This window comes from Kogia breviceps, chromosome 17 (genome assembly GCF_026419965.1).
Source record: "Kogia breviceps isolate mKogBre1 chromosome 17, mKogBre1 haplotype 1, whole genome shotgun sequence".
Classification (NCBI taxonomy): Eukaryota; Metazoa; Chordata; class Mammalia; order Artiodactyla; family Physeteridae; genus Kogia; species Kogia breviceps.
Genome location: NC_081326.1, coordinates 305526 through 329435, shown reverse-complemented (window position 1 = coordinate 329435; position 23910 = coordinate 305526). Strand labels below are relative to the sequence as shown.

The window sequence follows — 23910 nt, the reverse complement described above, 5'->3', positions numbered from 1 at the left end:
TGCCCTCTGCCTGCTCCTTTACACTGACTGACCACCCTGCAGGCGCCCGGACTCCAAGCGTCTCACCTTCTGTCTCTCGTAAAGCACAGTGCTCCTGGCGATTCTGACCTCACCAGCCTCTCCCTGTCGGTCTCCTTAGAGGAATGACAGCACATGTGGTACCTCCCCACAGCCTGGTGAGTCCTGAGTAAAGAAGGGGACACACCACACACCATGTCCTCAGGTCCCCACCCGCCACTCCTTTTCCCCATCCACACGTACTGCTACGTGTCCACTACCTTCGTGGTCCTGTACCAAAACCAGATGAGTCACAGTCCTTGACCTCAGATGGTTAAACGGGAGAAGTGACACTCAAAAACGGTATGTATGGGCCGATTTTGAAAGCACTGACCAGTACTAGAGAACGCACAACACCTGGCCATTATCCTCACTATACGACAAGCACCTGTCTAGATGCCCTTGCATCTGTCCCTCTCTTTTTGTATCTGTGCAAATGAACGTGAAGGTTCAGAACACTGACATCACTGCCGGGCCAACTGGTCTGGGAGAAACAAGGGTCCCCGTTCATATATCACAGTGTCTCTCTCTTCCAAAGAATGGTTTTGGAGGATATGTTTGCTGCAGTTTTCTGCGGCACATGGGGCTGATTAGGCTCAAGCTAACTAGAACCTCAGGGCCAAGCAATGAGCACAACGAGGGTAAGCCTGCCAAGCCTGCCAGCTGGCTGCCCCGAGCGCCCTGGGGCCAGCAGCAGCCGGGCGGCGGGGCGGAACAGGTCCCCGCGACAGACGCGGACAGGGGGAGAGGGGCAGCGAGCTGCGGCAGCCCAGCCGGCTCTCGCTCTTGACCTCACCCGCCCGCGCGTCTCTGGCTGCAGAGGCACCCGGCGCTCAGTGCTTGCGTGTGGCTGCCTCTGCCCCAGCCCCTCGCAAGCTGCGGGCTGTCACTCTGTCTCCCCTGGCTCTGCTCTGTGCTGTCACCTCAGAGCGCACATCAGAGCCACAGCCTGGCTCGTAGGAAAGTTCTAGTGTGACCACGGTACTGCTCCAGGTCACAGCTGCAGGCACGGGAGGGTGGCGGTGCAGACCATTAGCGGTCTCCAGACGCTCTTAGGAACAGAAGTTTCCAGGGAAAGGAGGTCAGGAACAGGCAGAAAATTCCATGCTTTTTATATAGGGCCACCTTGAAACCATTCTTGATCTTGATGGATAACAGGTGCTGGAAAATCACCAAGGCCAGATTAAGATGCAAACTTAGAACTATGGATACACACAGCACAGTCATCTGGCTGTGAATCTGGAAAATTACTCTTGCTATCTTCATATTGTTATGAAAATTTTATTTTCATAATTTTCTGTACTCACATCACTAGGCTGTTGCCATTCCTTTTGATTTTTTCAAGTGTATCACTGGTTTAATACATAAAAAGAGAACAAGGGAACTTTCACTGATATTTCATACTATCAATAAGCTCATTAAATATGCATTAAGTAATCTCATAAGCAAAGGATCAATGATAGGGGTTGGTACTATACGGTGTTTAAAGAACACGAACATACTGCTTTCAGATTATCCACAGCTCTGATTCTACTCTGAAACCTTTCAAATTTCAATCAGCTAGCTGTAACCTGATACCAGACCAATAAAATGATAAAAGCTTAAAAAAGAGATAAAGGGTAGGAAAATGGATCCATTTCGTTTCATCTAGAAGGGGAGAAATGATACACAAACACAAACCACCATAAATACCAAAAAGGAATACATCAAACTGAAATATACTTAGGGATATATAATAGGCACAATATTTGCACAAGACGCAATAATAAATACTCCTACACATAATCCTTACCTGCACGGAGCTGACAGTCTTAAAGACTGACACCTCTGTAACTAACCACAATGCAAATGACCATAATTTAAGTCATAAAGCAAACAGTGTTAAGAGTGTCTACTTGGCATTAAGCATTTTAGAAATGTTATCTCACTGAATCTTCAAAACAACCATACAAGGCTGACGGTGACGGTGCTGGCTGCATGGGGCTGTTACGAAAATGAAAAGAGTTAAGATTACCTATCTACCTGCCTGCCTATCTTTAGCCAAGAACATACAGCTAGCAGGTGGAAGAGTTCAGATTCAAACCCAAGCTCGTCTGCTTCCGAAATTTGTTTTTTCTTTCATCCTACCACGTTGAAGAGGAGACTACTTCCATGGGGGAAATCAAGAGAGACCTCACGAGGCAAGTGGTGTGAGATGGTAGTGAAGTCTGCACAGGACCTCAAGAGACCGGGGGAAACGGGTAGGAAGATGAGCTGCTGTGAAAACACCACAACTTCAAACAGCCATTTCTATTTTTCTGCCTCAAGACAATGAAAAGCGCTTCCAGGACAATTAAGAAAGAAAAAGAAATAAGATACAACCAGATTGGAAATGAAGAAGTAAAACTATCTTTATTCGAAGACTGCATGATTTTATGTGCGAAAAATCCTAAGGAATCCACTAAAAAACTATGAGAGCGAATACAGCAAATTCAACAAGACTTTAGAACACAGGCCAATATATAAAAATCACTTGCAAATCTACACGTTAGCAATAAACAATCAGAAGTGAAATTAAGGAAGCAATTGCATTTACAATAGTATAAAAAAAGAAAATAGGCATAAATTTAACAAAAGAAATGCAAGACTTGGAGGCTGAAAGCTATAAAGCACTGATGAAAGAAATTAAAGATTTAATTAAATGAGAAGACATCCCATGTTTATGGATCCAAAGACTAAGTACTGATAAGACAGCAATTCTCTTCAAATTGAGGTACACATTCAACACAATCTCTATCAAAAACCCAGTTGATTTACTGCAAAATAAATAAAAATTAACAAGCTGATTCTAAAATTCATGTGTTAATATAAAAGACTCACAATTCCAAACATAATCTTGTAAACAATAAAGTCAGAGGACTCACACTCCCTGATTTCCAAAGGTATAGTATTGATAATTAAGATCACCATGGTGCTGGCATAAAGACATGCAGACAGAGCAATGGAGGAGAACTGAGAGTCAAAACACTTACACGTATGGTCAACTGAGTTTTGACAAGGGTGCCAAGAAAATTCCATGGAGAAAGAGTAGTCATTTTGGCAAATAGTGCTAGGACAACTGGATACACACATGTAAAAATGAGGCTGGACCCCCACCTTACATCATACACAAAATATACTCAAATGGATTACAGACCTAAACGTAAGCATAACAACTATAAAACTCTTTGAAGAAAATACAGGAGTAAATCTTCATAACCTTGGATTAGGCAACAGTTTCTTAGATATGACACCAAAACACCAACAGCACAAGCAACCAAACGAACAAAAAGATAAATTGGACATCACCAAAATTATAAACCTTTGTGTTTCAAAGAACACTATAAAAAAAAGTGAAAAAAAAAACCCACTACAGAATTAATACTTGCAAATCATATATATAAGACTTGTATTTGCAAATCATATACATGAGACTCATATCTCATATATATGAGAATAAAGAACTCTTATAATTCAACAAAAAAGGACAAATAACCCAACTAAGAAAATGGGCAAAGGACTTAAACAGGCATTTCTCCAAAGAAGTATGCAAATGGCCAAGAAGCATATGAGAAGATGCGCAACATCATTAATCCTTAGGGAAATGTAAATCACAGCCACAATGAGATACTACTTCATATCCACTAGGATGGCTAGAATAAAAAAGACAATCACAAGTGTTGAGAGGATGTGGAGAAATTGGAGCCCTTATACATTGCTGGTGGGAATGTAAAATGGTGCAGTTTCTTTGGAAAACACTTTAATTCCTCCAAGAATTAAAAAAGAAAGGAGTTACCATATGACCCAGCAATTCCACATCTAGATATATACTCAAGAAAACTGAAAAATTACATCCACAGAAAAAACTTGGACACAGTTGTTCATAGCAGCACTATTCCAAAACAGATAAATCCACAGAGACAGAAAGCAGAGTAGTGGTTCCCATGGAGAAGGGCAGTCAGCAGCCAATTGGTACGGAGTTTCTTTTTGAGGTCACAAAAATGTTCTAACATTAGAATATGGTCATGATTGAACAACTCTGTAAACATAATAAAAACTGTTGACCTGTACACTTTAAAAGGGTGAATTTTTACCGCATGTGAATTATGTATTGATAAAGCTCTTTTAAAAAGAGGTAGAAGTAAGATGGATTCCTTCAGCTTCTTTTCAGTCAGCTTCCAATTCTGACAGCTGTTTGTGTACGCATCAAAGAACAGCAAGACTAGAACTGTAATTCCACGGAGAATGCGAATAGGAGGAATGGCAAAGAATGTAAAAGGGCTGGATGTCAATTAGTAGAATTACCCGCACTGAGACAGGACTGAGGAGAAAATGGGGCTGAATGACCTTGGGATGTCACAAAGACCACCAAGAGGTGTTTTAGAGAGGAAAGAAGCTAAAGTTAAGGGCTCGGAAGCTGAGATTAAAGGGTTTATTTAAGACTCATGAACACAGAGTTAATGACTAACTAGAAAAACCTTAAGAAAAACCTAAGGAATGGGCTATGGCATCATTTATGAGGACACGTTAAAAAAATGATGCTCTCCTCTTATAATACCTTTGCATCATGATAAAAATCCTCAAATCATTGAAGAGGAGTGATTCCAATTTTTCTACAACATGAAGAAATAAAGTCCAAGTAACAATAACAACCTTATGCAGTGTGGTGCTGAGCGGGTCAATCGATACGATCGATCGATCGATCGCTGCGCAGTCTGCTGGGTGTGGCAGACACAAGAGAAGAGCAGGTGGGGCGGCCTGCGTGCCTCTGATGAGGAGGAACTGCCGTCCTCCCTTGGGGCTCTTCCACTGCTGACATGTCTGAATTGCTCTTCTGGAGGAAGAACACCATGCCATTCCGTCTTGATTCACACACGAGAGAGACATGAATCCAGCATATCATCCAACCAGGTAACAGGAAGAAAGTGAAAGTCCCTAAGAGCTGGAGAGCTGGCTGGAGAGCACACAGCTGGCGACTTGCTTTTCAATAGAGCCCTGGCAAGCTGGAGACCAACACAGACAGAGGGCTTGAGTCAGCCCCCCTCCCCCGGCTACCTGCTAGTCCCTCACTCTGCATTCCCACCGTCAGCAGTCGGGGGTGTCTTTAGTTGCTCCAGATGAAAGACAAAACTAGACCAGCTGTAGTTAACAGCACCATCCAACACGGGGCGCGGCACTCGGGCAATTGTTGGAAATGTGTTTATTACAGAGGAACTTCTATACTTCCATCACTGAGAGGCAGAGGTCACAGTTCACATATGAATACACATAAATGTTTGTTTTCTAAAGCAAATGAGCATCAACTCCTTGCTGATGAGTAGGGTGAATGGGAAGTAAGACCACTTTAATCAAGCTTCCCCTGCAGCTAGACAACAGACACAAAACTAACACAAATGCTGATTCGTAACTAGATGTCTTTTCTTTGCTTATGTTAGGTTTCTATTACTGTACAATGTTGTTTATCAGTATTTTACAATTTTAAAGTATTCACGCTTGCTTTTCAAAAGCTAGTGAGCCACCCTCTGAGTGCTGTTAGTATATGGGAAGCACCGTGGTAAATGCTTTACATATGTGATCTCATTTAATCCTCATCGTGAACCTGTATTATAATTCCAATTTCACAAATAAGGAAGCACAGTTTGCTCCAAGTCTCCCTGCTACGTGGGGGTCAGCATCTGAACCCAGACTAGTCTGAAACTACACCTTCTGCTCCTTCCACTGGCGACCTGCCTCCACCTTGACGCGTTTTCAAAAGACAAATGGTATTTGCCTTTCTCTGTCTGGCTTACTTCACTTAGTATGATATTCTCTAGGTCCATCCATGTGGCTGCAAATAGCAATATTTCACTCTATTTTATGACTGAGTAATATTCCATTGTGTATACATGTACCACACCTTCTTTATCCATTCGTCTGTTGACAGACATTTAGGTTGCTTCCAACTCTTGACTATTGTAAATAGTGCCGCTATGAACATTGGTTGCACTGAAATCTAAAAAAAAATGATACAAATGAACTTATTTACAAAACAGAAACAAAGAGACATACAGAGCAAATTTATGCTTACCAAAGGGGAAAGCGGGGGAGGGATAGATTAGGAATTTGGGATTAACAGATACACACCACTAGAGAAAATAGATAAACAACAAGGACCTACTGTAGAGCACAGGGAACTATCGTCAGTATCTTGTAATAAACCATAATGGAAAAGACTATGGAAAAGAATATATATATACAAAACTGAATCACTGTGCTGTATACCTGAAACTAACACCATTGTAAATCAACTATACTTCAATTTAAAAAAAAGAAGAAGAAAGATAAATGGTCCCAATATTGGAAGCAAGAGACAGAATGCCTGCACTGTAGTTCTGCTGTGCGGTTAAATTCTCACTCCCTTCTGCGTCAACAAAACTTTGCTGTCAAAACCTGTCCACACTCCCCACCTCCCACCCACTCCTGCATGCCCAGGGAGCTCGCTTCCACCTCCACCCCCAGCAACTCCTGTGCATGAAGTCACCCGGGAACTTCACACGGCTTCATCCGTCACCTTATTAGGTTTCTCTGAGGCACCCCGTCAGCTGCCCTCTACCACACATGGCATCCCACCATGCTGAGTGCCTACCACGACTAGCCCTTCCTCTCCAGGCTCCCCTGTGGCCCCTCTTCTACCCATTCTCTAATGTTACAGGACCTCAGATCTTGACGCTACCTTTCTTCTTTCTTTTGTGTCTACTATTTTCCCTAATGTGATCTCATCCACTGCCCTAGCTTTAGACAGTTTCCAGCTGGGACAGAACAGCTGTGAAGGGGGTAAAGGGAGGAGGGCTGGGGCATCTGCCTCTCACTACAGGCCCTCCAGGGCCTTTGGAACTTAGCACCATGGACAAACGTAACCTCTTCAAATTAGCCAACAAAACGAATGCACGTACAAATATACGGACCGACCAGCTGTAGGCTGAAAACCCCCCAATATTTATTTCCAACCTAAAATCTTCTCTGAATGTGAGATCTGTATATGCAAACTTTTCATCTGACATCCTTTCTTGCATGTCTCATAGGAATCTCAAACTAAACAGGCCCCAAACTGAATTCTCAAGCTTCCCTCCAAACCAGTTTTCTCACCTCAGTAAATGGCCCTTCACTCAGCCAAGCACTCAAACTGAGGACCATTCTTAGTATTTCCTCCCCCCCTCCCCCCACTCAATCCTTCACCAAGTCACCACACACATCAGAAACGTTCCTCCACTTGGCCGTGCTGACGCGTGACACTTGGAGCCTGGGCTGTGCTGGATGCAGCAGCGGCCTCTTCCCGGGCCTCTCTGCTTCCACTGGGGCCCTGCCCCACATCCCCTCTTCCGCAGACCCTTTTCCATCCCACAGCTGAAGTGTCTGTCAGATGGGTACACCTCGTTTGGGGCTGGCTCTTGCCCGTGGCCCACGCACGCTGGCCACTCCACCGTCTCCCTCCTGTTTGGAGCTCTCAAGGGCACTCCCTCGATTTCATCTGCTTTTCACCTAACATCCGCTTAGCTTTCAAGTGTCACTTAAACAGTACTGCCTTAGAACACCTGCGCTTGAATCCACAAAGCAAATTCTTTCCCTTCTCCACTGGTCTCTCATAGTATCCCACTTTTTCCTTACCAGAGCACTGACCACAACTTAAAACCATAAATGTATTTGTTTTCAATTGTTTTGTGTGGGACTCCCTCACCAGACTATGCCCCATGAGCACAGAATGATGCCTGGTTTTGTCAACCATGAAGACCCAGAATCTGGCCCAGGGCAACGGTGGATTTTTTTTTTTTTTCCTTACTGAAAAGGAGAAGAAATATAAGACAACAGACTAAAGGAAGGGTCAAAAGATGAAAAGAGAATAACATCAAGGTACAGAGGAAGGAAAATGTGCTTTTTTCCCCTGAGTTCAGCTCAATGAATTTCCATAAAACTGAAGTGCAAGATAACTACAAAATAGTTAAATAAGGAGGTTCTGTCCCCTCCAGGCTTTTGTCCAAATGCATGACCATTTCTATGAATTCAACGCCCTTACAAAAGACTAACTCTCCCATAATAAGTATTTCTGCGATGACAGGCTAGAAAGAATGTGCGTCTCTGAGGGATAAAATTAAATTATTTGTCCCTAAGTTAAATATCTCAAGGAGAAAGGAAGTGAAGGTTTCACAGAAAGGGAGGAAAAAAGGCAGTGTTTAATGGCGATCGCCATGGACCGGGAGCTAGGCAGTTCGGTCTAGATTCCACTCTGCCAGGAGGGAGGGAGTCACTAGGGAGTCCACTTACTTTTTCTTGGCCCCAGTTTCCTCCAGTATAAACCAGTGCTCCCTTTGGGCTAAAAAAAGCCTATGGTCTTACTAGTCACGCCTTTATATAATATTCATTCAATATGCAGTGCGCATCTAGATAAAGGTGTGTTTTGGCTCTGAACAGACTGCCTTGCTTACTGTTGAGGGACTGTTCTCTGGACTGCTTTTTTGTTACCTTTGATTTAGGAGTTTATAAAACTTCAGTTCGTGTTGGTTACGCTGACCTACAACACCTTGAGAAACCAAGTAGAAATGTTTTCTTTAATAGCTTGAGTTAAAGGGTGTCATCCAGAAGAACAATGGACTGGAGACTCCGACTTATTGTATTTCTGAAACCTGAAGTGTATTTCTGATAATGTTTCACAGCTCAGAGAATATGAACCTTTTGACAGAATCTATCTGAGCGTCTTCAGGACTGGCAGGCTTCAAATAAATTTCTTTGGATTTCAAAGCTGCCAAAAACTGGGCTGTCTGCCAGAAGATAAGCTCTTACTGATCTCATAAAGTGACAAGGCTAGAGCACTAGGATGATACGATCAAGGTGCCAAGTTAGACAGAAAAGTCACCACAGCTTCCTCGGGAGGCACGTGGCCTGCTCCGGGCAGGAAGGGAGAATCACCGTGGCAGCAGAGTCTCATAAGACAGCGCTGTCTCTCTTTGCACAGGCCTTAATTTATTCTGACACGGCAATTTCTGACTGCAGAAAACACACAGTGATCTGAGTAGTCTTCAGCTCACTGCTGGCTAGAGAGGCCCTCGGGGTAAAGCAGGTGAGGAAGCACAGGGGACGGCCGGAGAGCGGCCCTCACTGTTCAACCTCCCTCCTGCACTCGCTGTGCTCCGGCCTCTGGACAAGACTGGCTCTGTGCACTGCACAGCTGCCCCAAGTTACCGACGGGCAGGAAGTTACAGGCAGAATTCAAGCAGAAGAGGGTGACCTAGGCGATAGGCCTCAGTCTTCTGATGGCGTCTCCTCTCGTACCGTGTTGCACGTGCAGGTGTAAAGGTCCACACTAGGACACATGCTGCTGAGGGACTCTCCAAGGAAATGCCTTATACACACCAGCAAAGAATCACTAGGGTGCTAAGTGTAATGTTACTTCTATCTTAATGTGATTTGTAAACTGGAGACCCTGATCATTATTATAGCAAATGAATCTAGAAAAAACTAATGATCAGTTATATAATAAGACCTTTTTGTACCCCAAAGACATCTCAGAAGCCTTGTCTCAAACCCAAGGCCAAACGCTATGGCCTCTGTCCAGAAGTTCCTTTTCATGCACAGCTCCTGCAGTGGCTTTCCAGGATGACTTGACCCCTGGGTCAGCTGTATTCTAAACACAGCTTGGTTCTAACTCAATATCCTTCCCCTTCTTTTAGCTCCCGTATTCTCTCCAATACTGTCATTTGGGGATTCTATACCTCATGATGTTTTTCTTTCATCCACCCGTACGACTGTCAGCGATCAGAACCTCTCTGAGGCCCCCTTTCCTCACCTGTGAAATGGCGCTACGGTCCTCCAGCCCGTTTACAGCTTCACGTGCGCAACGAGAAGCCCCCCACCACAATGCAGGCGCATTCCATCTGAATAACTCAATGCTCTTTTCTTACTTTTGAGGTACGCCTGCCCTGCCTTCAATCCACCACAAGCACAGTCCCATTCGATACGTCCCAGGTGTTATTACAAGGCACAAACCCAAAGCACTCACTTGCCGACCACCGGCAGCAGCTTACCTTCCACTTTCTTCTCTCTGCTCAACAAGTAGCACAGGTACCACCGCAGGGCTGGAGGACGGCCTCGGAGGAGCCCGATGCTCAGCGCCAGCTCTGCGAGCCCCTCCCTCCCCGCCGCCTCAGCGCCTGCCGCGCCGCCTCCCCGGAGCAGTGCCCCGCGCAGTGCCCCGCGCGCCCCGCGCCCCGCGCGCTCGGCACTCCCTGCTGGGAGCCCAGCACGGCTACGGGCCGTGAAGACGGCTAAGCAAGACAACACTTCTGTCTAACCGGTAACTGTCTCAGGTGATCCTATTTAGATGTACACAGATTTAAGTCTAGCACAAAACTAGTCGACGGCTACAGGTCGTGTTAAAACCTAAAGATGGATATAATGGTTTCACACACACACACATTCCAAACAAAATAAAAATAAATTTTTTCTATAATTCCCAAAGAAACATTCTCTGACTCTACACCTGAAGGGACTTTTTCAAAATCATGGTACTTTACAATAAGTTGCTGTGTCCACTGGAAGAGGACTCACAGTTAACAGAGCAGCGTCTCCTGCCTGCTCTTTCTGAAAAATATCAGAAGGCGCTGTAAGGATAGGAAGACTGGGAATGCCTATTTCTTCCATATGTGTTCTCCTAAGAGTAGAGAGACAAAATGATTGTTTGATGAACTGGCATCTATGCTTTTCATTTCTATTCTGTTATAAGTCTGTCTTACTGCTTTGAGGGCAATTTAACATAGAAAGATAACCTCAGAAGAGTCTGACATAAATAAACTCTCCGTCAACGATGTGTCTATAGCTATTTGAAAACACACGAAACCAGGAGAAGCCTAAGTCTCAGTAGAAAAGGTGCCATTCCCACAATCTGTTGGAGCAAAGTACTTTGAATCACAGGTTTGCCCTTGCTTTCGTAGCTACCTAGCCATCCTGTGTACCAAGGCAGCCACTATCCACATAGACTTTAAAGGTAATTAAACTTAAATAAAATTTAAAATGTAGTTCCTCGGTCCCACCAGCCATATTTCCTACGTGGTCAGTGGTCACCTCACTGGTTAGGGCAGTAAAAAAAAATGTCTGCATCACAGCAGAAGTTCTGCCAAGAGCTCTGATGCAGACTCGACAGCACCATCTGGGAGCCACAGATTTACCAGCTGCCATTTACTTATTCAGGTTTTTAAGACATAAAACTCGATAGCTACTGCAGTGGTCTTTTAAGTACGTACCCATGCCTTGGCTTTCTCAGAACAATACCAATTGTGCTTGTGTCACTTTCAGTAACATGAACTATTAAAGGTAAAAGTAAATGCGACTTTTTCAGTGAGGAAAGTAACCCAACCAAACAAATACAACCCATGTACGTGGTGAACACAGTGAAGAAACTGCTCTGAGAAGAGCCTCCACTTTCTCCAGGTGAGCCTGGGCACCTGCACCTGTGTCTCCCCACTCACCGAACTCCAGGTGGGTCTGTGACATCTGCCCGCTGACACCTGCAGCGAAGAGAGTAAACTCTCTGCACCACCACTCGGACCCCGGCTCCCAACCAGGTGGCAACTCCTTGGCTTTCGACGGCATCCAGCAGAGAATCCCTCGGGGGAGCTCGGGCCGGGACGCCCGGCTCTGCCCGTTCGTGCCTGAGGCTCCAGTCTGTGCTCACGGTGGTGTGACCACCACACATAACCTGGCAAGACACGCAAAGGGAACAATTCCAGTCTGACCCGCGAGGGCACGCTACATACCAAATCCCCACGTGCCTGGGGAACCCTAAGCATCGGGTGTGACCGCCGGACGCTCAAGGAGTGCCAAGGACAGACGCGCGCCCATGGCGCGGGGCTCCCGTCCGCGGGTCACCCACGTGGCCGAGGAGGCCTGGTGAGTCGCGGAACAGGAGAGCGGCAGGAACATGGACCATCCCGGGGATCTGAAAACGTGGACAAAGTCCTGCTATGAAAATACCTATGGGAGCTAAAAAATGTCTTTTATGAGGTAACACTCTCAACAGCACAAACTACAAAACAAAATAAAAGAATGACGAGGGTTCTTATGAAGCGCCAGCGCTGTGCACACTCCTGTGAACAACAGGAAACACCTTTATGATCCCAGTGAATATCTTAATAAGATTACGTGACCTCTAGAGTGCTCCGTGCTTCCTACACTGCAGCACTTTTCTTTACACGCGGTGCTGCGTAACAAACGCACTTAACCTCACAAGCCAGGGAGGCAGGCTGCACTGCTACCACTGTCTTACAGATGAGAATGTTGAGACAGGGGTTCGGCGTCTCACCCAAGGTCACCCAGCAGCAAGTGGCTGAGGCAGGATCCAAACCAGGCACCTGGTGCCAAAGTCCACAAGCTTAACCGCCAAGCGCCACTGCCGCTGCCCTAGCGCTGACGTGAGACGAAGACACGCCTCATGAATTGAACATCACACAGCTGTTTAAAAGGGTACATTAAAGCAGCAATGCACTTTGAGCTGTATTTTACATCTGTTCAATTAAATTCATTAGACAGCCCTCCTTTTCACATAATCTTCTCCAGACACATGCTCTGACAGTCAGAGGCAGCTCCCGCTGAACTCCACACCTACAAAGCAGGTTCGAAGTCCCTTTCCTTCTCTTTCCGATGTCCCCTCACAGCTGTCAGCCTCAGTACTCCGATCCGCGCTGCCTGGGATAACTAGGCGACCCTGAGGCAGGCGCACTGAAGTCAGACACTTGGAGCCCGAGTGGTCCTGGGGGCGCCCTGGGTGCCACCGCAAGTGAAGTTTAGTGGTTCCCCAAGTTCATCTTGGTGGAGGACCACGGCTCAGAGCCACTAAAATTCCAAAGAGCAATCTCCAGTGTATAACCTCCAGTTTATGCAGCTCTTTTTATCCCAAGGGATACAGATGTTATGAAAAAGAAAAACATGATTTTTTAATGAATAAAAGAGGCTTAAATAAAATTCTTAGGCAATTATGAGAAGAGAAAAAAAAGAAAACTCATATTTTAATAAGTTGAAGATTACATATATAGTTGCTGAATATTTGGAAAGGACCAAAGGTAATCACCTCTATAAATTCCAAAGCCTTTAAACACAGTATTACTACAAAGCAAAAACCCTCTAAGTCAGTGATAGTTTACCTGGTTTTCAGGTGAGTTATTTGTTAGGCTCTTAAATCTAAACATCTGGGCCAAAATGATGCTTCTTCTTGGAAGGGGTGTGTCCCAACTGTGCACTTCATGTGTTGTTTTTGAATCTTCTTTGGCAACAACTTTCTGACAAAAGTAAGTATTCAGAATAACAGGGCAACTTCCATTTGGGATAATAAGCTTTTGCCTGGAAAGGGAAAGAAACACAAATACAAGTTTATCTGCAATGCTGGATTCCCCTCACCTTCTCGCTAAATCACAAAGGGCAATGACTTGCTGGCTAAGGACACAAGCCCTCGAGCAGCTGCCAGTGCATCTGGCTCTGCTCTTCGGAGCAGGTCTTGCGTCAGGAGTGGGGACGGAAGGGGCGGCGGTGCTGGAGCTGGAGCTCCCCGGGGGCCTCCCAGGCTGCTGGATGGTGGCCTCAGGGCCCCTCGGGGAAAGTACTTGGGTGGGGGTGGGTACAGAGCTGCCCCGACACCGAAGTGAGCATTGCAAGAGAGACCTTGGACACTTCACAGCTCTCATCTCTCAGAAAACGTGACCCCGGACACCGGAGGAACCCCACCTTCACTACCCAGTGGGCCACAGTCACTGGAAGGGCCCACATTCAAGTGGCTACAGGACAACGTGCTCCCGGGTCCCCTCCGACCGTCGAACGCTCATTCCTCACACAGGCGGCGCTGCCTAACAGGAAGGGTAACGGGAGGACAGAGTAGACACACTTTCCCTATTTCTCCCATTAGACACGAGGGAACGCCCGATGCTGCGCGGAAACGAAACAGAAGAAGCAGCTGCAAGGGGAGAGGAGGAGGCTCTCCAGCTGGGACCCAAGGAGAGGCACAGCAGTAAGTTCCTGAGCTTCCTTCTGCAGCCTAAAAACAGCAATGGGCGCAGACAAAAGCACCCTCGAAAGGAAGGACAGGGAAGGGGCAGCCCAGTGAGACAGAAAACTTCCAGGAAATCACTGCTCTACTCTTGGCAAATATCACAGAAAAACTGTGACCTACTGCCACATACAGCAGACAAAGCGCAAGTGGGGCCCAGACGTGCCCCTCGACAGGCCGTGACGAGGAGTCTGTGCGGGCCAGCTGGGCTGGTGGGAGGCGAGGCACTCACCCTCCCAGCCCCGCCACAGGGGAGACAGCTCGCTCCCCGCCCCTTGGAGCGAGTCCACTAGCACGGGCAGAGTCAGTACTCTCACCACCACCTGGCCCTCCCACCACCCTCCGCTGCGGGGATCCTGACGCCCCCCTCCGCCTGGCAGTAAAATCCCCCACCCTCCTAACGTCTCTTTTCAGAGCCGTGTCAGACAAAGCCACCTAAAACTGGTTTAAAGAAGATCCAGGATCTCGTATCATAATACCTAACGTGTACAGGTTACCATCTAAAGCCACTGGTTACACTAAGAACCAGGAAAAGTCTCACCTGAATGAAAAAACACAGTGACTGATGACACTGTTAAGATGATGCTGATGTTAGAATTACCTGACAAAGACTCCAAAGCAGCCATTACAACATGCTTCAGTGACACTTACAAATGCACAATGAGACAAATGAAAGAATAGAAAGTCTCAGCAAAGAAACAAAGTCTTGGCAAAGATACAGAATTTTTTAAACAGAAATTTTATAACTAGGAAATAAAATAAGGAAAATTAAAAAAAAACTCACTGGACGGGTTCAAGAGCAGAATGAAGGGGGCAGAGAAAAGGATCCGTGAACGTGAAGATAAAGTAATAGAAATTTACCAAATCCAAACAACAACGAAAAACAGACCCAAAAGCCCAATGAACAGAACCTCAAGAGGTGTGAGGAAGAAGAAATAAAAATGGAAAGAAACAGGTAAATACAACAGACTTTCCTACTCCTGTTGAGTTTTTGAAATTATATTTGGAGTTGAAGCAAGAATTATAACCTAAATGTATGCAGAGGAAATATTTAAGACAGTCATATAGATGAGGACAGTAAAGGGAGATGAGAGGCAAGGTTCCTACACTTCACACAAACTGGCAAAATGTTGACCCCATAAACTGGTAAGTTATGCATATAAAATGTAATGCCTAGAGCAACCAAGAACATAACTATAACAACACAAAAACATTATAAATAAAGTAAAATGAAATTCTAAAAAATGTTCAAGCAACCCACATAATGCCACAAAAAAAAGGAAAAACCCAGAGAAATGAAAAACAGAGAACACAGAGAAAACGGGAAATAAAAAGGGAGACTTAAGTCCTAATATATCGACAATTACATTAAGTGTATATGGTCTAAACAAAGCAATTAAAAGACAGATTAGCGGAGTGGATTAAAAAATATGGTCCATCGTTATGCTGTCTACAAGAAATTCACCTCAAATATAAAGATACAGGTAGGATGAAAGTAAAAGGCTGGGGGAAAAAACCATCATGTAACATTAATATAAATATGGTTGAAATTACTATCAGATGAAGAAGGCTTTAGAGCAAAGAAAATTATCAGGGATAGAGAGGGACATCACACAATGACTAAAAGGGACAATCCACCAAGAAGACAAATTTGCAATAGTAATATTTTAAGCCAAAAGACTACAGGTATGGTAATCTAGAAATAACAATTAGGAGACGTGGAGAGACAGAGGCAAGCTAGACACAAAGAGAGAGTCAGCAAGAGGCTCAAGAAAGCAAGAGGGCAGGGGTGGGGTACAGCGTCGGGTACCACTGGGCTCGACTGCGAGGGTCCTGATATAGCAGGATGGATAAAAGATGTCATACGTACCCAGCCTTTTCTTTCAAGTTAATTTGAAAAATATGATCAAGGAATATTATTTTAACTGCTAAGTTAAGAACCATAGCACAAGACTTCTGTGTGTATTGAGAACCTTACAGTTTACAGATAGACATACTAACATTAGAACTCTGTTCTGCCAAATTCAAAGTCCTGTTTGAGGCTATTAAGGTTAAACCAAATTAAAAACATACCTATACAAAATAGATGTGCAAGGCTAGTGGATTTGGGGAAGACCTTAAAACCCATATCTGGGTCCATTTGGTTCATTTCGCTGGTTTACTCAACACCTATGACACGCCAGGCACAGGGCAGGGGACTGGGAATCCAGCCGGAGACAAGAAGGCTGAGAGGTTTACTGCAAAAGAAAAGGGTGTTACACGATACCCCGAGGGAGGACCCTCTGGAGACAGGGAAGGTTTCCCAGGAGAGGCAACCAGGTGAGGGCTGCCTGGGTGAGGGTGTGTGAAGGCACAGGGAAGGGGACGGCGGAGCACCTGCGGGGCTGCCTGCTGGCAAGGACCACAACTCAGATTCCACGTGACGAGCAGAGGTCTCGGTACAACCTCACTGAGCTTCTGCAGAACAAACACAGATGCTGTTTCCTTCGTTAGGAGGCCGAGGACGCCACAGCCTTTCAACATCCATATACGTGGCACCAGCGTCATGCTCCTAGGGAGTATGACCTCCGTATTTCTTTTTATGCTGCAGGCCAGTGTCAACTGCTGTGGACTCTACTACCACCTCTCTACTTACCTCACTGCCACAAATGTTATGTGATGACCAAAATGCAAGCTTACAGAGCATGTATTCAGATTAATATTGTAACAAATTTAACCAGTTTTTCTGAAGATCAAACTAAAAATAAAGACAAACCTAAGGGACTTCCCCGGTGGCACAGTGGTTAAGAATCCGCCTGGAGATGCAGGGGACACGGGTTTGAGCCCTGGTCCGGGAAGATCCCACATGCCGCGGAGCAACTAAACCCATGGGCCACAACTACCGAGTCTGCGCTCTAGAGGTCACGAGCCACAACTACTGAGCCCACGAGCCACAACTACTGAGCCCGCGTGCCACAACTACTGACGCCCATGCGCCCGGAGCCCGTGCTCCGCAACAAGAGAAGCCACCACAATGAGAAGCCCGTGCACTGCAACAAAGAGCAGCCCCCACTCGCCGCAACTGGGGAAAGCCCACGCACAGCAACGAAGACCCAACAAGCCATAAATAAACACACACACACACAAATAAATAAGACAAACCTAAGGTGTTAAACCTCACTTGATAAATCACATCACAACCAACACCACCAGTGAACATCATCATGATGCTGGACTCACAGTGACTCTTCTGTTAAGGAAGCTGAAGAGTGTGTGTTTACTTTCTAGTAAACTCTCAGAGCATCCTTGACAAGTCAGCAGCCATGGCAATAAGATGGGCTGCAACGTGGGACAGTCACACACACGGTAAAATACACAAAAAACTAGACAGTAACAGTCTTCCGTGGAGTCCAAGCACTATGGTTTCTCTTGGAAACTTTAAAAAAAAGAAAAAGAAAAGAGAATCCTGTACGTTCAATACAAATACAAATGACAATTTGTCCGAATGTTTGCTTTCATGAAGAACCATTTCCACTGCTCTTTACTGAGAGTGTTATATACAGAACTCAGGTAAAACAGGAAACAAGACTGTTTTCTAATGTCACCAAGGGCGGAGAGGAAAACCAAGTGAACTACTTTTCATTTTCTATCACGTGTCAACACTGCCAAAGTGTTAAATATCCCATTATCAGCTCATAAAACAAACAATATTTATTTCACATCACAAATAAGATCAACTTGCTTGTTTACCGTCTAGGAAGAATGTGTCCAAACTTGGTGGGTGGCAAAGATGACTAATGGGATCAATGCAGTGACGTAAAGAAAACAAAGACAAATAGAAGAAATTTTCTTTCCTTCCCTCTCTTAATGGCTGGTTAGCTAAAGAAGTCAGACTAAGAACTGTAGTTGTCAGAAAAACATAACCTAGACTTAATTCTTCTTTCCACTGAAGACATACTTGGGATAAACCAATCAATTCTGTTTACAATTTAGTCTCAACTCAAAGCCCCACTGGCCTGAGGACAAAGCTGTCTAGTGCACACCTCGTCCCGGCAGGGGAGGCCAAGCCATCGTGTGGGGCTAGTTGAGAGGGCTTGCAGTCCAGAGGGACACACACGAAGGAAACAACTAAGTGCAGTAGAACCAATGCAGCCAAAAATAAATAAATAAAATTAATTTATAGAAAAAAAAAAACGTGTAAAGAATTAAAAAATAAAAAATAAAGCCAGTCTGTTCTTTTCTCTGGAAGGAGGATGGGACCCACCACTTGGATACAGCAACAAAGGCCCTGCATCCTTCCTGGAGGGACCAGTGCGCGGGAAAGGGAGGGACCCAACGGCCAGGCGGTCGCTGGCCCACAGGATCAGATGAAGCTACCAGTACAGCGTGAGATGTGGGAGGCCGGCGTGACAAGCTGCAATGGAGGGACGTTAAATTTAATGCAAAAAGGTCCCTGGTGAAAACAGAACATCAGAGCCACCTTCTTTTCACACCTGTGCTTGTAAGGTAGCCCTTGTGGCTGACTGATTTTAAATAAAAAGAAATAAAATGAAACTTAAAATGCAGTTCCTGAGTTGTAGGAAGTTTAAGGTTTATACTTCCTTTATTTTCAACTTCTTATTTGGCAAGATTTATCTCCTGGGTTCAAATGTGTTTCTTTTAGCTTCCTACCCAAATAATACCCACATTATCTAAAAAAACTGATAAAAACACTGACATTTATAACTCTGTGTGTGATTTTAAATTCCCAGAGTAGACTTTGTCTAATTCCCTTTTTATCCAAATAAACACATCGTTGAGGAACACTTTATTTCCATTCAAAAGTGAACAGTAAACTACACTGAAGATGAATTCACTGAAGAATATGTGAAATAGACTTCCTCTATAAACCACGAGTCTAATTCTCTAGATTAACAAAAGTCTCTGACTTGACCATTTCCTTTTTCAGGCACAGGGCACTGGAAATTGCAATTTAAAGAAAGAACCATCACATATCTGGCAGTGGTTGTAAACTTTACTTTCTTTTTTCTTTAGTTTTTTTTTTTAACATCTTTATTGGAGTATAGTTGCTTAACAATGTTGTGTTAGTTTCTGCTGTATAACAAAGTGAATCAGCTGTACATATACATATGTCCCCATATGCCCTCCCTCTTGCGTCTCCCTCCCACCCTCCCTATCCCACCGCCCTAGGTGGTCACAAAGCACCGAGCTGATCTCCCTGTGCTGTGCAGCTGCTTCCCACTAGCTATCTATTTTACATTTGGTAGTGTATATATGTCCATGCCACTCTCTCACTTCGTCCCAGCTTCCCCTTCCCCCTCCCTGTGTCCTCAAGTCCATTCTCTACGTCTGCATCTTTATTCCTGTCCTGCCCCTAGGTTCTTCAGTCCTTTTTTTTTTTGGATTCCATATATACATGTTAGCATGTGGTATTTGTTTTTCTCTTTGACTTCACACTGTATGACAGACTCTAGGTCCATCCACCTCACTACAAATCACTCAATTTCATTTCTTTTTATGGCTGAGTAATATTCCGTTGTATGTATGTGCCACATCTTCTTCATCCATTCGTCTATTGATGGACACTTTGGTTGCTTCCATGTGTGCTAGGGTAAATAGAGCTGCAGTGAACACTGTGGTACATGACTCTTTTTGAATTATGGTTTTCTCCGGGTATATGTCCAGTAGTGGGACTGCTGTGACATATGGTAGTTCTATTTTTAGTTTTTTAAGGAACCTCCATAGTGGCTGTATCAATTTGAGTTCCCACCAACAGTGCAAGAGGGTTCCCTTTTCTCCACACCCTCTCCAGAATTTACTATTTGCAGATTTTTTCATGATGGCCATTCTGACTGGTGTGAGATGATATCTCATTGTAGTTTTTTTTCCTTGGTTCATTCACTCATTCATTCATTCATTCATTATTTACTAACATCTTTATTGTAGTATAATTGCTTTACAATGGTGTGTTAGTTTCTGCTGTGTAACAAAGTGAATCCATTATACGTATACATATATCCCCATATCTCTTCCTCCTCTTGCGTCTCCCTCCCTCCCACCCTCTAGGTGGTCACAAAGCACCGAGCTGATCTCCCTATGCTATGCGGCTGCTTCCCACTAGCTATCTATTTTACATTTGGCAGTGTATATACGTCCATGCCGCTCTCTCACTTTGTCCCAGCTTACCCTCCCCCCTCCAAGTGTCCTCAAGTCCACTCTCTAATAGGTCTGTGTCTTTATTCCCATCTTGCTCCGAGGTTCTTCATGACCATTTTTTTTCTTTGATTCCACATATATGTTAGCATACGGTATTTGATTTTCTCTTTCTGACTTACTTCACTCTGTATGACAGACTCTAGGTCCATTCACCTCCCTACAAATAACTCAGTTTCATTTCTTTTTATGGCTAAGTAATATTCCATTGTATATATGTGCCACATCTTCTTTGTCCATTCATCTGTTGATGGACACTTAGGTTGCTTCCATGTCCTGGCTATTGTAAATAGAGCTGCAATGAACATTTTGGTACATGACTCTTTTTGAATTATGGTTTTCTCAGGGTATATGCCCAGTAGTGGGATTGCTGGGTCATATGGTAGTTTTGTTTTAAGTTTTTTAAGGAACCTCCATACTGTTCTCCATAATGGCTGTATCAATTTACATTCCCTCCAACAGTGCAGGAGGGTTCCCTTTTTTCCACACCCTCTCCAGCATTTACTGTTTGTAAATTTTTTGATGATGGCCATTCTGACCGGTGTGAGATGATATCTCATTATAGTTTTGATTTTCACTTCTCTAATGATTAGTGACGTTGAACATCCTTTCATGTGTTTGTTGGCAAACTGTATATCTTCTTTGGAGAAATGTCTATTTAGGTCTTCTGCCCATTTTTGGATTGGGTTGCTTGTTTTTCTGATATTGAACCGCATGAGCTGCTTGTAAATTTTGGAGATTAATCCTTTGTCAGTTGCTTCATTTGCAAATATTTTCTCCCATTCTGACAGTTCTCTTTTCATCTTGTTTATAGTTTCCTTTGTTGTGCAAAAGGTTTTAAGTTTCATTAGGTTCCATTTATTTACGTTTTAAAAAAAAATTCCATTTCTCTAGGAGGTGGGTCAAAAAAGGATCTTGCTGTGATTTATGTCACAGAGGGTTCTGCCTATGTTTTACTCTAAATAAGAGTTTTATAGCGTCTGGCCTTACATTTAGGTCTTTAATTCATTTTGAGTTTATTTTTGTGTATGGTGTTAGGAATTGTTCTAATTTCATTCTTTTACATGTAGCTGTCCAGTTTTCCCAGCACCACTTATTGAAAAGGCTCTCTTTTATCCATTATATATTCTTGACTCCTTTAGCAAAGATAAGGTGACCATATGTGCTTGGGTTTGTCTCTGGGCTTTCTATCCTATTCCATTGATCTATATTTCTGTTTCTATACCAGTACCATAATGTCTTGATTCCTGTAGCTTTGTAGTATAGTCTGAAGTCAGGGTGTCCGATTCCTACAACTCCGTTTTTCTTTCTCAAGATTGCTTTGGCTATTCGGGGTCTTTTATGTTTCCATACAAATTGTGAAATTTTTTGTTCTACTTCTGTGAACAAAGCTGTTGGCAGTTTGATAGGGATTGCACTAAATCTGTAGATTGCTTTGGGTAGTACGGTCATTTTCACAATATTGATTCTTCCAATCCCAGAACGTGGTATATCTCTCCATCTGTTTGTATCATCTTTAATTTCTCTCAACAGTGTCTTACAGTTTTATGCATACAGGTCTTTTGTCTCCATAGTTAGGTTTATTCCTAGGTATTTTATTCTTTTTGTTGCAGTGGCAAATGGGGGTGTCTCCTTAATTTCTCTTTCAGATTTTTCATTGTTAGTGTGCAGACATGCAAGAGGTTTCTGTGCATTAATTTTGCGTCCTGCTACTTTACCAAATTCATTGATTAGCTCCAGTAGTTTTCTGGTAGCATCTTTAGGATTCTCCAAGTGTAGTATCATGTCACCTGCAAAGAGTGACAGTTTTACTTCTTCTTTTCCAATTTGGATTCCTATTATTTCTTTTTCTTCTCTGATTGCTGTGGCTAAAACTTCCAAAACTATGTTGAGTAACAGTGGTGAGAGTGGGCAACCTTTCCCTGCTCCTGATCTTAGAGGAAATGGTTTCAGCTTTTCATCACTGAGAACAATGTTGGCCGTGGGTTTGTCATATATGGCCTTTATTATGTTGAGGTAGGTTCAATCTATGCCTACTTTCTAGAGAGTTTTTATGATAAATGGGTGTTGAATTTTGTCAAAAGCTTTTTCTGCATCTACTGATATTATCATATGGTTTTTCTCCTTCAATTTGTTAATATGGTGTATCACACTGACTGATTTGCATATACTGAATCCTTGAATTCTTAGGATAAACCGCACTTGATCATGGTATACGATCCTTTTAATATGCTGTTGGATTCTGTTTGCTACTATTTTGCTGAGTATTTTTGCATCTGTGTTCATCAGTGATAATGGCCTGTAGTTTTCTTGTTTGTGACATCTTTGTCTGGTTTGGTATCACTGTGATGGTGGCCTCATAGAATGAGTTTGGCAGTGTTCCTCCCTCTGCTGTCTTTTGGAAGAGTTTGAGAAGGATAGGTGTTAGCTCTTCTCTAAATGTTTGATAGAATTCACCTGTGAAGTCATCCGGTCCTGGGCTTTTGTTTGTTGGAAGATTTTTAATCACAGTCTCAATTTCAGTGCTTGTGATTGGTCTGTTCATATATTCTATTTCTTCCTGGTTCAGTCTCAGAAGGTTGTGCTCTTGTAAGAATTCGTCCATTTCTTCCGGGTTGTCCATTTTATTGGCATATATAGTTGCTTGTAGTAATCTCTCATGATCCTTTGTACTTCTGCAGTGTCAGTTGTTACTTCTCCTTTTTCATTTCTAATTCTATTGATTTGAGTCTTCTCCCTTTTCTTCTTGATGAGTCTGGCTAATGGTTTATCAATTTTGTTTATCTCTCAAAGAACTAGCTGTTAGTTTTACTGATCTTTGCTACTGTTTCCTTCATTTCTTTTTCATTTATTTCTGATCTGATCTTTATGATTTCTTTCCTTCTGCTAATTTTGGGGTTGTTTTTTTTTTCTTCTTTCTCTAATTCCTTTAGGTTTAAGGTTAGGTTGTTTATTTGAAATTTTTCTTGTTTCCTGAGGTAGGACTGTATTGACATAAACTTCCCTGTTAGAACTGCTTTTGCTGCAACCCATAGGTTTTGGGTTGTCGTGTTTTCATTGTCATTTGTTTCTAGGTATTTTTTGATTTCCTCTTTGATATCTTCAATGATCTCTTGGTTATTTAGTAGTGTATTGTTTAGCCTCCACGTGTTTGTATTTTTTACAGTTTTTTTCCTCTAATTGATATGTAGTCTTACAGTGTTGTGGTCGGAAAAGATACTTGCTACGATTTCAATTTTCTTAAATTTACTAAGGCTTGATTTGTGATGCAAGACATGATCTATCCCAGATAATGTTCCATGAGAGCTTGAGAAGAATGTGTATTCTGTTGTTCTTGGATGGAATGAACTATAAATATCAATTAAGTTCATCTTATTTAATGTGTCACTTATAGCTTGCATTTCCTTATTTATTTTCATTTTGGATGAACTGGCCGTTGGTGAAAGTGGGGTGTTAAAGTCCCCTACTATGATTGTGTTACTGTCAATTTCCCCTTTTATGGCTGTTAGCATTTGCCTTATGTATTGAGGGGCTCCTGTATTGGGTGCATAAATATTTTCAATTGTTATATTTTTCTTCTT

The 23910-nt window shown here is 43.5% G+C and overlaps 1 protein-coding gene across 24 annotated transcripts in view; it reads right to left on the bottom strand.

Moving 5' to 3' along the window:
* SPIDR (scaffold protein involved in DNA repair) overlaps positions 1 to 23910 on the bottom strand; it is a 374802-nt gene that overhangs the window by 117695 nt on the left and 233197 nt on the right. For all 24 annotated transcript variants that reach the window (XR_010837399.1, XR_010837398.1, XR_010837402.1 and 21 more), the window contains 2 exons: positions 13242 to 13437; positions 11571 to 11800 (listed from right to left, as the gene is read on the bottom strand). Coding sequence is in view for 16 of the 24 variants with exons in the window: in XM_067017141.1 (XP_066873242.1) it covers positions 11571 to 11800; positions 13242 to 13437 (426 nt within the window). In the remaining 8 variants the exon portion in view is untranslated. The remainder of the gene's footprint in view (positions 1 to 11570; positions 11801 to 13241; positions 13438 to 23910) is intronic.